This window comes from Heptranchias perlo, chromosome 4 (assembly GCF_035084215.1).
Source record: "Heptranchias perlo isolate sHepPer1 chromosome 4, sHepPer1.hap1, whole genome shotgun sequence".
NCBI classification, from domain to species: Eukaryota; Metazoa; Chordata; class Chondrichthyes; order Hexanchiformes; family Hexanchidae; genus Heptranchias; species Heptranchias perlo.
Window position 1 is genome coordinate 23875632 of NC_090328.1, and position 16208 is coordinate 23891839.

A 16208-nucleotide genomic window follows, 5' to 3' on the forward strand; every position below is an offset into this window, starting at 1 on the left:
AGTGCCCTCTGTGAGCAGCTCCACCCTCTGCCGCCTCCTCCTCCTCCCAACATAGTTATGGCTAAGTTTACAAAACACAGAAGCGGACCAGTGAACTAACGTGAGCTAATGCATTGTACCTGTGCGACGTGCTCCAATTCTGTGTTGGGGTGCTTAAAGTGAATGGGGTTGTCATGACCCCTTCAACCCCGCACTGGCTCTGCCACTGCCTGGCATTACACCAGGAATTGCCTTTATTTGCTGAAACCTCTCCTGTCAAATTTTATGAAATTTTATTTCCAGCAAAACAAGCCATTTTTTTACGTTAGGCATAAATTATCTAATCATACAGCAAACAAATTCTTCTCTGAAAGTAAATTTATCCCCCCACATGCTATGTTATATGGTTGCTAAACAAAACATTTTTTTAAAAAATGAAAACGTGTGGCATAAAATTGTGTTTTCTAGGATTCCTGATGAATAAGTCCCATAGACAAGAGTGAAAAATATTGACATTAATTTAAAGGGATGATCATACCTGCTGGATCTCCACATGTGTTGGTATAGGGCTGTCAATGTATCCCTGATACTTGAACCAGGAGATAATGGTTTGCAAAGAACGGTAAGCACAACCCCATCCACTGTCATTTATATCGTCCTGCAAGTAGTGATGATAGGTGTACGATCCATGCACTACAGAAATCTGTTCCAAAGTAAATAAAACATAATAGTTGGAAGCTCAAAAGCTTAAAGCGCAGATAATGGAGTCAAGTTATGATTTTCGATGTACTTATGCAAAATAAAAATGCTTGTAGCTACAAATAACGCTGTTACTGTGGCTATTTTTTTACAAAAACAGCATATAGTATCGTAAATTTAGCTATGTACCTTGAATTTCTCAGTGTCTGGTAGAGGAATATATTTGTGTACAGTCCTCAGGTACTTATTCTGTAAATCATCATTTGGAAACTGATAAACCATGGAACGGCGAAAGAAGGGTTTATTGCCTAAACCAAGTTCAGTATGCAACTCCTGTACACATCAAAAAAAAAAGCAAAAATTTTAATCTGATGACTTCATAAAATCCTCGGGACATCATTTAGAGAATTTCATTTTACAACCTTCACAGATATTCTAGCCTAAAAACACAACCAAAATAAAAGTCCATAAGCTTTTAATTTCTGCAATATCTTTGTTAATCCATTGACGGTTGACTTAGTTAATGTAGAAAATGTGCACACTCAAAATCAACTGTGCTCCTTACTCTAACCTATCTAATAATAGAACAACACAACCACATATCTGGCAGCTTCTACGGCTGCTGCACTATGGGTCACAAGAACATGAAAAAACACTTCCAATTCCAGAAGTGGAATAGCATAACCAGATCCTGTAAAAAAAAATCTAAAATAAGTAACTAGATTGCAGTTCTACTCTATCCTGTTCATTGGTTATATCATCCTTTGACCTCCAAACATCTGCAATGGACAGCAATCAGAAAACCAAAAGCACATGAGGCAATTCAATTGGGTAGACAGGCATGCCCCTTTGCAATGGGCTTGAGTCTAAACTGAGTCTGAATTACTACAAATGTAAGCATGGAAGGGGAAGATGACTTCCACTGTAATATTCCAACACAGTTCAAAACTTTGATGTTGCATTGTTCTGTTGTTAGCTATGTTTGAAGAAGGAGATTTTCATAAAATTTCCATACAGGTAGAGCTTCACTTTACCCAATGCAATTTCTTAAAAAGTCACAACTTATTTACCAAAGTCCAGCTGCAGGCTGGCCTCCCAAACACTTGCATGGTTACTACTGGAGTTTAATCCATGCAGCCGGTCAGCACAGGAGATTTCCTGCCGTTTGTCCAGCCAGGATCACTCTACTCATTAATGTATTGCCTTACATACAGGGTTATCTGAAGCCAAGATAGAACACTCCCAGCCCCTTAGGAACAGGAGTAAGCCATACAGCCCCTCGGGCATGCTCTGCCATTCAATTACACCATGGCTGATCTGCACCTCATCTCTATTTACCTGCCTTTATCCCTATCCCTTGATGCTCTTATCTAACAAAAGTCTATCCATCTCAGTCTTGACAGCTCCAACTGACGAGCACCACAATCTTTTGTGGGAGAGTGTTCCAGATTTCCACTGCCATGTGTGAGAAAAGATGCTTCCTGATTTCACTCCTGAATGGTCTCTCTCTAATTTTAAGATTATGTCCCCTTGTTCTTGATTCTGCCACCGGAGGAAATAGTTTCTCTGTATCTACTTTATCAAATTTTTTCAACATTTTAAACACCTCGATCAGATCACCCCTCAATCTTCTAAACTCAGGGGACTATAAGCCAAGTTTATGCAACTGGATACAACAAAGGCTATGGGCCCCGACAACATCCCGGCTGTAGTGCTGAAGACTTGTGCTCCAAAACTAGCCACGCCTCTAGCCAAACCGTTGCAGTACAGCTACAACACTGGCATCTACCCGACAATGTGGAAAATTGCCCAGGTATGTCCTGTCCACAAAAAGCAGGACAAATCCAATTCAGCCAATTACCGCCCCATCAGTCTACTCTCAATCATCAGCAAAGTGATGGAAGGTGTCGTCGACAGTGCTATCAAGCAGCACTTACTCACCAATAACCTGCTCACCGATGCTCAGTTTGGGTTCCGTCGGCTCCAGACCACATTACAGTCTTGGTCCAAACATGGACAAAAGAGCTGAATTCCAGAGGTGAGGCGAGAGTGACTGCCTTGACGTCAAGGCAGCATTTGATAGAGTGTGGCATCAGCGAGCCCTCGTAAAATTGAAGTTAATGGGAATCAGGGCGAAAACTCTCCAGTGGCTGGAGTCATACCTAGCACAAAGGAAGATGGTAGTGGTTGATGGAGGCCAATCATCTCAGCCCCAGGACATTGCTGCAGGAGTTCCTCAGGGCAGTGTCCTAGGCCCAACCATCTTCAGCTGCTTCATCAATGACCTTCCCTCCATCACAAGGACAAAAATGGAGACGTTCGCTGATGATTGTACAGTGTTCAGTTCCATTCGCAACCTCTCAGATAATGAAGCAATCCGTGCCCGCATGCAGCAAGACCTGGACAACATCCAGGCTTGGGCTCATAAGCGGCAAGTAACATTCGCACCAGACAAGTGCCAGGCAATGACCATCTCCAACAAGAGAGAGTCTAACCACCTCCTCTTGACATTCAACGGCATTACCATCACCGAATTCCTCACCATCAACATCCTGGGGGTCACCATTGACCAGAAACTTAACTGGACCAGCCACATAAATACTGTGCCACAACAGCAGGTCAGAGGCTGGGTATTCTGTGGCAAGTGACTCATCTCCTGACTCCCCAAAGCCTTTCCACATTTACAAGGCACAAGTTAGGAGTGAGATGGAATACTCTCCACTTGTTGGAGCTGCACACATCCAGGCAACACTCAAGAAGCTCGACATCATCCAGGACAATGCAGCCCATTTGATTGGCACCTCATCCACCACCTTAAACATTCCCTCCCTTCACCATCGGCGCACCGTGGCTGCAGTGTGTACCATCCACAGGATGCACTGCAGCAACTTGTCAAGGCTTCTTCGACAGCACCTCCCAAACCCGCGACCTCTACCACCTAGAAGGACAAGGGCAGCAGGCACATGGAAACAACACCACCTGCAGGTTTCCTTCCAAGTCACACACCATCCCAAGTTGGAAATATATCGCCGTTCCTTCATCGTCGCTGGGTCAAAATCCTGGAACTCCCTATCCAACAGCACTGTGGGAGAACCTTCACCACACGGACTGCAGCGGTTCAAGAAGGAGGCTCACCACCACCTTCTTGAGGACAATTAGGGAAGGGCAATAAATGCTGGCCTTGCCAGCGACGCCCACATCCATGAACGAATAAAAAAAACCTGTCTTGATAATCTAACCCTCTAAACCCTGGTATCATTCAATAAGCAAAACTTGTCAATCATCAAAAGTACTGTGGACCTGCTTGGCTCAGGTGTAGACATTACCTGCCACAGAGGGTTGGCTCCATTCCAAACTCAATCACCAAGCATCTTGCAGCCAACATCCTCTCCCCTACCACCAAGCAGGATAATTCCTCACAAATGATGGCAGGGCAAAAAAATACTGAAAATTGTTGGGGCACTGGTACTTAATGCAAGTAGAGGAAGTGTAGTGGTTCTGCCTCGAAAGTCTTATAGTTTCTTATTTGGACAGGTGACCTATCATAATATGTCAAATGTAAGAAATGAAAAATTTGGAAGTAGCAGCTTGGGAAGTGATTTATCATCACTCTGAAACCAATACTTTCACTGCTTCCAGGAATTTTATTGGTTTACTGGGCATCACATCACACTCAGTTAGTGTGGATTCCACGGGATTTATCTTGGGAGACTGCACCATGCCAAATCACATTTCCTAATTATAACCAACTGAAACACATATTGGAAAGGGTGAAAAGACAGATTGTGCCATTTAAACAATTGAGGATCGATCTGAAATTGACAAAATAAACTGCTCTTTAAACATTTAGTAATTCATGGACAGACTGTACAAATGGAAAAAGTGACCTGGACTCCAACCATACTTTTCGTTGTGGTTCCAGAGTTTCATCAGAGATTCCAGCAGGGTATATCACTGTAGTAAGAGTAGTTTTCTCTGGCAATTCAAAGTGGAATGCTTGCGGTACTGGGACAGACTGTCCTTTTGTATATTTCTGAATGCACTTCTCCATTTCAGACAGCTGTGAAGAAACTGCTTCCACAAACTGATCCTGTAGTCTGTCAAAAACATAATCTATAGTTAATACTAAAGGCATGTTTAAACTACATACACAGCACAATTTAATAAGAAACATAGGGGGAAAAAATTGTTCAGGGGCGTGATAGGGTGTAGGTAGCGGGATGTGCTATTACCCCGTGCCCAATGACCCCAGCACAGGCAGGACGCAAGTTTCGGCCCACCTGCAATCAGCGTTCCATTCCAGGCCTTCCACGTGGAATCAATGCAATTCACACTTTCCACCACCAGGGGGAGCTCAATCTCAAAGGGAGGATGTTCCTTAGAAATCTCTTAAAGGTAGCTGGTACCTGTTATTTGCTGAAAATAACAGTCTACTGCCTGCATGGAGTCTGAACGGAGATCAAACATTGCACACATAAAACACAAATGCAGGTCCCATCCCTATGTTTACACACTGATGAGTTTCGTTAAAACAGTGAATAAAGGTTGCGCACTACTAAATCCCACATTCTCCAATCTGCACGCCAGACCTCACCAATCTGCCGATCCAAGTTGGTACCAGGCCTGCGAGAGTGCATACACCAAGATTCTCTGCTGATGCACTAGAGAACTTAATGCAAGAGGTGGACAGAAGGAGGGACATCCTATATCCACAGGGGGAGTGGGTGGGCAAGAGGCCCTCCAGACATATATGCAAAAGGCAATGGGAGGCAGCGGGGGATGAAGTCAATGGCAGGCGCACAGCAACATAAACATGGATGCAATGCAGGAAGAAGTTCAATGCTTTGACATGAGTGATTAAGGTGAATGAGATCAACTGTCAAGTGGCGTCTCTTACCAACTGCACCACACACTGCACCCCCCATCACCACGTATCTCCAAACTCACTCTTTCCATCAGTACTCAACTCTTCCATCCAGATGCTTCCTCTCACCCTTACACATTACCACTGTTTCAAGCCACCCACTCACAGGCCACACACACTGGAAGCTATTCAACCAGGACAGGCACATCACCCAGACACACGTCCCGCTTTCTTACAGAAGGTGGCACATATCATAAGGCAGCAAGTGGCAGTGGCATTTAGCCCCTCGTGCCTGTTCCACCATTCAATGAGATCATGGTGGACCTGTGACCTAACTCCATATACCTGCCTTAGCCCCATATCCCTTAATACCCTTGGTTCACAGAAATCTATCACTCAGATTTAACATTCACAAGTAAGCTAGCATCAACTGCCGCCTGCAGAAGAGCATTCCAAACATCTCCCACCCTTTGCATGTAGAAGCATTTCCTAACTTCACACCTGCACGTCCTGGCTCTAAATGTTAGGCTATGTCCCCGCATCCTAGTATTCAAGTCTAAGAGATCTCCAAAAACAGTTACAAATGTCTCAGCAGCCAGAAGCAATAATCCAGCCACTAACCTGTAAATCCTGCATGGTCCCTTTAAATAGCACCGGTGGGGGGTCCTCCAGGCACACTAAGACACGTTCAGATGGTCGGAGTTAACCGTTTAGTTAACTGTGCACTGAGTTGAGCGTTAAGTGCCAAAATGGTGTCTATCACTTTAAATCAGCGTTCCACACAGATTGAAGCTATTTGCTCTCTACTTTATACGATTCCAGCGTTCATTATCTAGAAACATGCGTGCGCATCCAAGACGCCATCGTGGATGTCGGAGAAGCCGTGTAGCACTGAAACAACGGGTGCTACACGGCCCAATTTAGCGCCCCTACTTTTTAAATCAGCCACAAACTCAAGAGTTTTAAAAGGGAAAATTGTTTGAAAAAGAAACATGTAAAAGGGTAAGGGGAAAGGGCAGGGAATAGGACTAAACAGATAGCTCTTTCTGAGAGTTGGCACAGGCAAGATGAGCCAAATGGTCTCCCTCTGTACTCTAAAATTCTATGATCCGATCTGTTTATCTTGGAAGTCTCTTTTCTAGTGAGAACAGGCTCAACATCTTCAAGCTTTCCTGGTAATTTAGATTCTTGGGAGCCAGGATCATTGTTGCTGCCCTACACTGCATCGTCTCAAGGGTAATAGTATTATTTCTATTGCACAATTGAGGCTTCTGTGCAATACCTTATACAATAACATCACCTATTTTAGCTTGTATTCTATCCCTCTGCTAGTTCAACTCAGTACCTTATCTGGCTTTTCACTGCATCCATAGGTTGATTGTTTTAATGATTTTTCTACAGTAACTTCCACACCTGATCAGTAAACTGACCATTGTCTTCAACACGTATTCTTCGTTAGTTCATTATTTCCGTAATTACTGGTTATCTATATTGAAATACACTTACCCATCTACTGGCCCAATTTTCTAAAAGATTAGGTTGAATTTTTCATTATTTGCTTTGCACACTGTTCATTATCTGCTCTGCCTCAATTTTATCACTCATAAACTTGGAAATCTTGTTTTTGAAATAAATATATACTATAAATAAGTGAGACACCAAAATTGACCTCTTTTTCGAGGGTGTAAAGCTTCCATTTACCGTTACTCACCATTTCCACTTTTTGCGCCAATTTTCGATTCCATGACTCCAGTGTGGAACCTTGTTAAGTGTTTTTAAAAAATGTTTATTTTCACGGATGGGGAACAAGAAAAGAAAGTTCTGATCCTCAACCGTCTCATGCTAAACCAAGCTCTACATGGTCCTAGCAAGAAATATAAAAACAGATTGCAAGAAGTTCTACAAGTATGTAAAAAGGAAGAGAGTAGCAAAAATAAACGTTGGTCCCTTAGAGGCTGAGACAGGAGAAATTATAATGGGGAAATCAGGAAATGGTAGATGTGTTAAAAAAAATTTTTGTATCTGTCTTCAGAGTAGAAGACAAAAAAGCATACCAAAAATAATGGGGAACCAAGGGGTAAATAAGAGTGAGGAACTTAAAACAATTAATAACACTAGTGAAAGAGTACTGGACAAACCAATGGGACTAAAAGCCAACAAATCCCCTGGACCTGATGGCCTACATCCTAGGGTTCTAAAAGAGGTGGCTGCAGATTTAGCGGATGCATTGGTTACGATCTTCCAAATTCTCTAGATTCTGGAATGGTCCCAGTGGACTGGAAAGTAGCAAATGTTACCCCGCTATTCAAGAAGGGAGGGAGAGAGAGAAAATCAGGGAACTACAGGCCAGTTAGTCTGACATCGGTCATCGGGAAAATGCTGGAATCCATTATTAAGGAAGTGGTAACAGGGCACTTAGAAAATCATAATATGATTTGGCAGAGTCAACATAGTTTTATGAAAGGAAAATCATGTTTGACAAATTTGTTGAGTTTTTTGAGGATGTAACCAGCAGGGTAGATAAAGGGTAACCAGTGGATGTGGTATATTTGGATTTTCAAAAGACATTCGATAAGGTGCCACATAAAAGGTTGTTACACAAGGTAAGGGCTCATGGGGTTGGGGTAATATATTAGCATGGATAGAGGATTGGTTAAAGGACAGAAAACAGAGAGTAGGGATAAACGGCTCATTCTCAGGTTGGCAGGTTGTAACTAGTGGAGTACCGCAAGGATCGGTGCTTGGGCCTCAGCTATTTACAATCTTTATTAATGACTCAGATGAAGGGACCATGTGTAATGTATTCAAGTTTGTTGATGACACAAAGCTAGGTGGGAAAGCAAGCTGTGAGGAGGACATAAAGAGTCTGCAAAGAGATATAGATAGATTAAGTGAGTGGGCAAGAAAGTGGCATATGGAGCATAAAGGGGGAAAATGTGAGGTTATTCACTTTGGTAGGAAGAATAGAAAAACAGAATATTCTTTAAATGGTGCAAAACTATTAAATGTTGGTGTTTAGAGAGACTTGGGTGTCCTCGTACAAGAAACACAAAAAGTTAATATGCGGGTACAGCAGGCAATTATGAAAGCAAATGGCATGTTGGCCTTTATTGCAAAAGGGTTGGAGTACAAGAGTAAGGAAGTCTTACTACAGTTGTACAGGGCTTTGGTGAGACCTCACCTGGATTACTGCGTACAGTTTTGGTCTCCTTATCTAAGGAAGGATATACTTGCCTTGGAGGCGGTACAATGAAGGTTGACTAGATTAATTCCTGGGATGAGAGGGTTGTCCTATGAGGAGGGGTTGAGTAAAATGGGCCTATTCTCTCTGGAGTTTAGAAGAATGAGAGGTGATCTCATTGAAACATATAAGATTATTAGAGGGCTTGGCAGGGTAGATGCTGAGAGATTATTTCCCCTGGCTAGAGAGCCTAGAACTAGGGGGTATTGTCCCAGGGAAAGGGGTCAGCCATTCAAGACTGAGATGAGGAGGAATTTCTTCATGTAGAGGGTTGTAAATCTTTGGAATTCTCTACTCCAGAGGGCTGTGGATGCTGAATCATTGAATATATTCAAGGCTGAGATGGATAGATTTTTGGACTCTAGGGGAATCAAGGGATATGGGAATCGGGCGGGAAAGTGGAGTTGAGGTTGAACATCAGACATGATCTGGTAGAATGGCGGAGCAGGCTCGAGGGGCCGTATGGCCTACTCCTGCTCCTATTTATGTTCTTATGTCCTAAAGCTTTGCTGTCAGTCAATGCCCGAGACTGCCAGAGGCAGAGCAATAACACATTAATGGTCTCTGACAACCTAAGCAGAGAAATTAACTGAACTTGTTTGGCATGCAAGTGTTTGATCTGAGCATTCAAAGCTCCTAAGTCAGAGTAACTTGTGTCAACAGACATTGTTCTACTAAGGCATTACTCAAGGCTTCTTTAGAAGGGGATTGAGATGACAACTATGCCATTACACAGGCTAAGGACCAATTGTCATAGTTTCTCTAACCATAACATTATAGTGTGAAACCGTCCTTTATTCAGGAATTATTTTCCAGCACTTTTGTTACAGTACAGTTCCAAGCACAAGAGTTGCAATTTGGTATCTCACTCTATATCATTCATGATGTGGAGATGCCGGTGATGGACTGGGGTTAACAATTGTAAACAATTTTACAACACCAAGTTATAGTCCAATTAAAAATAAAATCATTGGACTATAACTTGGTGTTGTAAAATTGTTTACAATTATATCATTCATAAGTAAGCCTTGATAGTGAGTGTTGCCAGGCATTTTGATTACAAGAAATATCACAATCAAGCCAAATGCTGTCCAGACCCAACATCCATGAATGCAGTTTAAGCAGTGACTGGACAGTAATCAACAACAGAAAGTGAGATTTGCAGAACTTAAATTTGACTCAAAAGAAGAGTGTTTTGGTGCAAGAACAAGAAAGTTTAACATTTAGAATTAATGATATCAAATGCAATAAAAAGTGCAGCTATAAATCAAGTTATCAAATCTAAAAGCTGAAAAACACTGTAGAATTTTGCTAGTAGAGAACAACAGTCAGACTCTGCTGCCACCCAAAGAAAAAGAACAGTACTGAAATCCCATAACCAGATTCAAAAATCATGGTTCTCACTAGACTACGGTAAGATAAACTGTTAGAGACACTGTCCAGGATTTCTGCCTTCCCCAGTGGGCCTGAAACCTACATATAAAGGATAAATTAATAGGAAAAACAGATATTTCAAAACTCCAATTTCATTTCAGCCTTAACTGCTACTGCAGACAATGATGATTAGTTTTTAATCATTAAAGTACTGTAGAACAGTTTATATCATTGCCAGGAATGTGCATATTTGAGAAATAAAAATTATGCTTTGTACTCTAGGCCCACACGTTATACAGTAGGTGAACATTATTCTCAGTAAATACACTTGCCCATTTTGGGTTGTCCTGACAAAAGCTAATGAATATAAGCAGTTCAACAGTAGATTGTACGAATGTACAGAATGTCTGAAATTCTATCACTGTATACACGCTCTTAAAATGATCTATGATGAAGTAACTTTTTGTCTTAAATAAAGCTCTTTGTACAATTCTGTAATGCAAAAACGGAGACCTGACTCAAAAAAGGGCAAGATTGGGTACTAAATATTCCTGGATACAAGGTGTTCAGGAAAGATAGGGAGGGAGGGAAGGAAAGAAAGGAGGTGGTGGTGGTGGCGGGGGGGGCGGGGGCTGACAGTATTGATTAAGGAGAATATTGCAGTGCTAGAGAGAGAGAGAGGATATCCTTGATGGGGTCAAAGACAGGATCTATAAACCCGGCAACTACAGGCCAGTCAGTTTAACTTCAGTGGTGGGGAAGCTTTTAGAAACGATAATCCAGACAAAATTAATAGTCACTTGGACAAGTGTAGATTAATAAAGGAAAGCCAGCACAGATTTGTTAAAGGCAAATCGTGTTTAACCAACTTGACTGAGTTTTTTGATGAAGTAACAGAGAGGATTGATGAGGGCAAAGCGATAGATGTGTATATGGACTTTGAAAAGGCCTTTGATAAAGTGCCACATAATAGGCTTGTCAGCAAAATTGAAGCCCATGGAATAAAATGGGCATTGGCAGCATGGATACGAAATTGGCAAGTGGTAGGAGACAGAGTAGTGGTGAAGGGTTGTTTTTCGGATCAGAGGAAGGTATACGGTGGTGGTCCCCAGGGGTCAGTGCTGGGACCACTGCTTTTTTTAATATATATTAATGACTTGGACTTGCGTATACAGGGCACAATTTCAAAATTTGAAGATGACACAAAACTTGGAAGTGTAGTAAACAGTGAGGAGGATAGTGATAGACTTCAAGAGGACATACGCAGACTGGTGGAAGATGAAATTTAATGCGGAGAAGTGCGAAGTGACACATTTTGGCAGGAAGAATGGGGAGAGGCAATATAAACGAAATGGTACAATTCTAAAGGGGGTGCAGAAACAGACAGAACTGGGGGTTTATGTGCATAAATCTTCAAAATGGCAGGACAGGTTGAGAAAGCAGTTAAAAAAGCATATGGGATCCTGGATTTATTAAGAGGCATAGAGTACAAAAGCAAGGAAGTTATGTTGAATCCTTATAGAACACTGGTTCGGCCACAACTGGAGTATTGTGTCCAATTCTGGTTACGTGGATAGACTGGAGAAGCTGGGGTTGGTCTCCTCAGAGCAGCGAAGGTTAAGAGGAGATTTGAAAGAAGTGTTCAAAATCATGAAGGGTCTAGACAGAGCAGATAGAGAGAAATTGTTCCCAGTTGCGGAAGGGTCAAGAACCAGAGGTCATAGATTTAAGGTGATTGGCAAAAGAACCAAAGCGACATGAGGAAAAACTTTTTTACGCAGCGAGGAGTTACAATCTGGAATGCGCTGCCTGAAAGGGTGGTGGAAGCAGATTTAATCGTGGCTTTCAAAAAAGAATTGGATAAATACTTGAAGGGAAAAAATTTGCAGGGGAAAGTGCAGGGGGATGGGACTAACTGGATTGCTCTTACAAAGAGGCGGCATAGGCTCCATGGGCTGAATGGCCACCTTCTGTGCTGTAACCATTCTATGATTCTATGAAATGCTCATAGGATTGGTAAAATGTAGCCTTAGTAGAAGAGTTTGAATACAAAACTGGGATATAACAAATTAGCTGAATGTTTTGCTCAATATTAGCTTGTTTCTTTAAGACAGAAACTGGGTTCTGTGCATCCTAGTAAGTACGCAAGGGAATCCTGGGAGACCCATATGGTCACTGAACTTCTGTTCATCTGGGACTAAGTGTACCAAATTGTCATAAGAATTCTACATTCTTCTGGATTTGTTTACTTACTAGCATGTTATTATTGTTGCCATGTACTAATAATATAAAAACATGTTTCTGTGATATCAGCACCGTGTTTCTTTGGATAGCAGACAGTACTTTCCAAAGTTACGGGAGAGAGTCTCCAGTAGTATAAGAACATAAGAACATAAGAAATTGGAGCAGGAGTAGGCCAATCGGCCCCTCGAGCCTGCTCCACCATTCAATAAGATCATGGCTGATCTGATCCCAACCACAAATCTAAAGAACACAAGAAGTCGGAGCAGGACCCGGCCACATAGCCCCTGGGCCCTCTCCGCCACCCACAGGGCATTGACCGATCCGAACTCAGCTTCATGTCCAATTTCCTGCCCGCTCCCCATAACCCCTAATTCCCTTTACTTCTAGGAAACTGTCTATTTCTGTTTTAAATTTATCTAATGATGTAGCTTCCACAGCTTCCTGGGGCAGCAAATTCCACAGACCTACCACCCTCTGAGTGAAGAAGTTTCTCCTCATCTCAGTTTTGAAAGAGCAGCCCCTTATTCTAAGATTATGCCCCCTAGTTCTAGTTTCACCCATCTTTGGGAACATCCTTACTGCATCCACCCGATCAAGACCCTTCACAATCTTATATGTTTCAATAAGATCGCCTCTCATTCTTCTGAACTCCAATGAGTAGAGTCCCAATCTACTCAACCTCTCCTCATATGTCCGCCCCCTCATCCCCGGGATTAACCGAGTGAACCTTCTTTGTACTGCCTCGAGAGCAAGTATGTCTTTTCTTAAGTATGGAGACCAAAACTGTATGCAGTATTCCAGGTGCGGTCTCACCAATACCTTATATAACTGCAGCAATACCTCCTTGTTTTTATATTCTATCCCCCTAGCAATAAAAGCCAACATTCCGTTGGCTTTCTTGATCACCTGCTGCACCTGCATACCAACTTTTTGATTTTCTTGCACTAGGACCCCCAGATCCCTTTGTACTGCAGTACTTTCCAGTCTCTCGCCATTAAGAAAATAACTTGCTCTCTGATTTTTCCTGCCAAAGTGCATAACCTCACATTTTCCAATATTATATTGCATCTGCCAAATCTCCGCCCACTCACCCAGCCTGTCTATATCCCCTTGCAGGTTTTTTATGTCCTCCTCACTCTCTACTTTCCCTCCCATCTTTGTATCATCTGCAAATTTTGATATGTTGCACTCGGTCCCCTCCTCCAAATCGTTAATATAGATTGTAAAGAGTTGGGGACCCAGCACCGACCCCTGTGGAACACCACTGGTTACTGGTTGCCAGTCCGAAAATGAACCATTTATCCCAACTCTCTGCTTCCTGTTCGATAACCAATCCTCCACCCATGCCAGAATATTACCCCCAATCCCGTGATTTTTTATCTTAAGTAATAATCTTTTATGTGGCACCTTGTCGAATGCCTTCTGGAAGTCTAAATACACTATGTCCACTGGTTCCCCTTTATCCACCCTATACGTTATATCCTCGAAGAACTCAAGCAAATTTGTCAGACATGACTTCCCCTTCATAAAGCCATGCTGACTTTGTCCTATTAAATTATGCTTATCTAAATGTTCCGTTACTGTCTCCTTAATAATAGACTCCAAAATTTTACCCACCACAGATGTTAAGCTAACTGGCCTATAATTTCCAGCCTTCTGCCTACTACCCTTTTTAAAATAACGGTGTTACATTAGCAGTTTTCCAATCTGCCAGGACCTCTCCTGAGTCCAGGGAATTTTGGAAAACTATCACCAAAGCATCCACAATCCCTACTGCCACTTCCCTCAAGACCCTAAGATGGAAGCCATCAGGTCCAGGGGATTTATCCGCCTTGAGTCCCATTATTTTACTGAGTACCATCTCCTGAGTGATTTTAATCGTATTTAGCTCCTCCCCCCCCCCCCCCCCCCGAGAGTCCCCTGTTTGTCCAGTGTTGGGATATTCTTAGTGTCCTCTACTGTAAAGACTGAAACAAAATATTTGTTCAGCATTTTTGCCATCTCCATGTTTCCCACCATTAATTTCCCGGTCTCATCCTCTAAGGGACCTATGTTTGCCTTAGCCACCCTTTTTCTTTTTATATAACTATAGAAACTCTTGCTATCTGTTTTTATATTTTTTGCTAATTTCTTTTCATAATCTAACTTCCCTTTCTTAATCAATCCTTTAGTTACTTTTTGCTGTCTTTTGAAGAATTCCCAATCTTCTATCCTCCCACTAAGTTTGGCTACCTTATATGTCCTTGTTTTTAGTCGGATACTATCCTTGATTTCTTTACTTAGCCACGGATGGCTGTCATTTCTTTTACACCCTTTTTTCCTCAGTGGAATATATTTATTTTGAAAGTTGTAAAATAACTCCCTAAATGAACACCACTGCTCATGTACCGTCTTACCCTTTAATCTATTTTCCCAGTCCACTTTAATCAATGTCAACATTTTCTGAGGGTCTTACAGGGTATCACTATTTGCAGGAAGCCCTCAACTTAGAAAAGTTTGAAAAACACTGCTTTAATAGTTAGTCAACAGTATATAAGAGCAGATGCAAAATTCTCCATTAAAGTACTTAGGTCAATGCCAAAGAATATGAAATAAATGGAAATCTTGGCTTCTAGGTAAGACAGTCCATTGGCACAAAGTATCCAGCAAGATTAAACCAAACAAATTAGGACAGCAGACTTGAATGTCTGGTGAAAACATTTAACTTGATATCATGGAGCCAACATGTTAAGAACTGTTTTACCAACAAAGTATTATGGACCATGGACTAAATGGTCTGGCACAGGCACAATGGCCTCCTTCTGTGTTATAAGGTTCTATGAATCTACATTATTGCACTGCTAACATACTAAATGAATTCAGAAACCATTTGATATTTACGACAATACATACTTTCCCCATGGATCTTCAGGATTAGCAAATACTGCCACATCAATAGGAAGAACCAGTTTGAAGTGGAGCCGTGACATGTTATCGTGGTGGACAATTACATTTTCAATGACATCAGGCCTTGTCAGCTCAAACAAAAGGTCTAGGTTTATTACTTTCTGAAAGTTAAAAACAGTTATGCTAGAATTATTAAAATTGTTAAAGGATGGGTACATATTTACAAAGTAATAAAACGAAATATATAATTTTAAAAGTACAATATGGCAACTGTAGCTATACTAAGCATTACAATAAGTCTTAAAGAAATTTTGAATACATTGCTTTTCACATTAGGCAAGAGAAAATTAGGAGTTTTACCATTGAGTCCCGAGAAAGCAATATTCATGTTAATCTGAACAGGTACTGAAAAGGGCATATTTACTGAAATCTGTTTGAATTTTTTTCTTTCAATTCTGAATTATTCTATCTACTAGAAGTCACACAAGATCAGGCCTCTCTTGCTGCTAAGCTGCTCCATGATGTCACTGACTGCCCCTGTGTGGCTCCATTATAAAACAATGGGCCAACAGATAAAGAAGAAAGGGAACAAAAAAGAATAAACAATAAAGGCAACCATTCAAGCTGGGTTTCCAGAACAAGTTGGAAAATTCTTTGAAAAACAACACCCACAGAACACAATTTTCTGAGAAATTTTAAAAGGAAAGACAAAACTAAGGGAAGTACTTTAATTCTAAATGCTATGCATTCCAGTGTCGGTTTGGTTTTCTGAGGTCTGGTGGCTTTGGATTAGCTCTTCAGATAGTCTCAAATTGCAGTCTCCATTGTTTTCTATGGAGCCATTCAGGAACTCTCATCCACAGCATGCAGCAACGCTCAATTCCCCCAGAGCAGTAGCATCAGGTCGAAGCCAGGAGCAGT

General features: G+C 41.6%; 1 protein-coding gene across 1 annotated transcript in view; it reads right to left on the reverse strand.

Moving 5' to 3' along the window:
• LOC137320782 (ufm1-specific protease 2-like) overlaps positions 1-16208 on the reverse strand; it is a 52804-nt gene that overhangs the window by 22775 nt on the left and 13821 nt on the right. Inside the window, exons 5-8 of the mRNA XM_067982606.1 lie at positions 15294-15448; positions 4583-4775; positions 868-1011; positions 518-682 (exon numbers count right to left, since the gene is read on the reverse strand). Of these exons, the coding sequence (XP_067838707.1) occupies positions 518-682; positions 868-1011; positions 4583-4775; positions 15294-15448 (657 nt within the window). The remainder of the gene's footprint in view (positions 1-517; positions 683-867; positions 1012-4582; positions 4776-15293; positions 15449-16208) is intronic.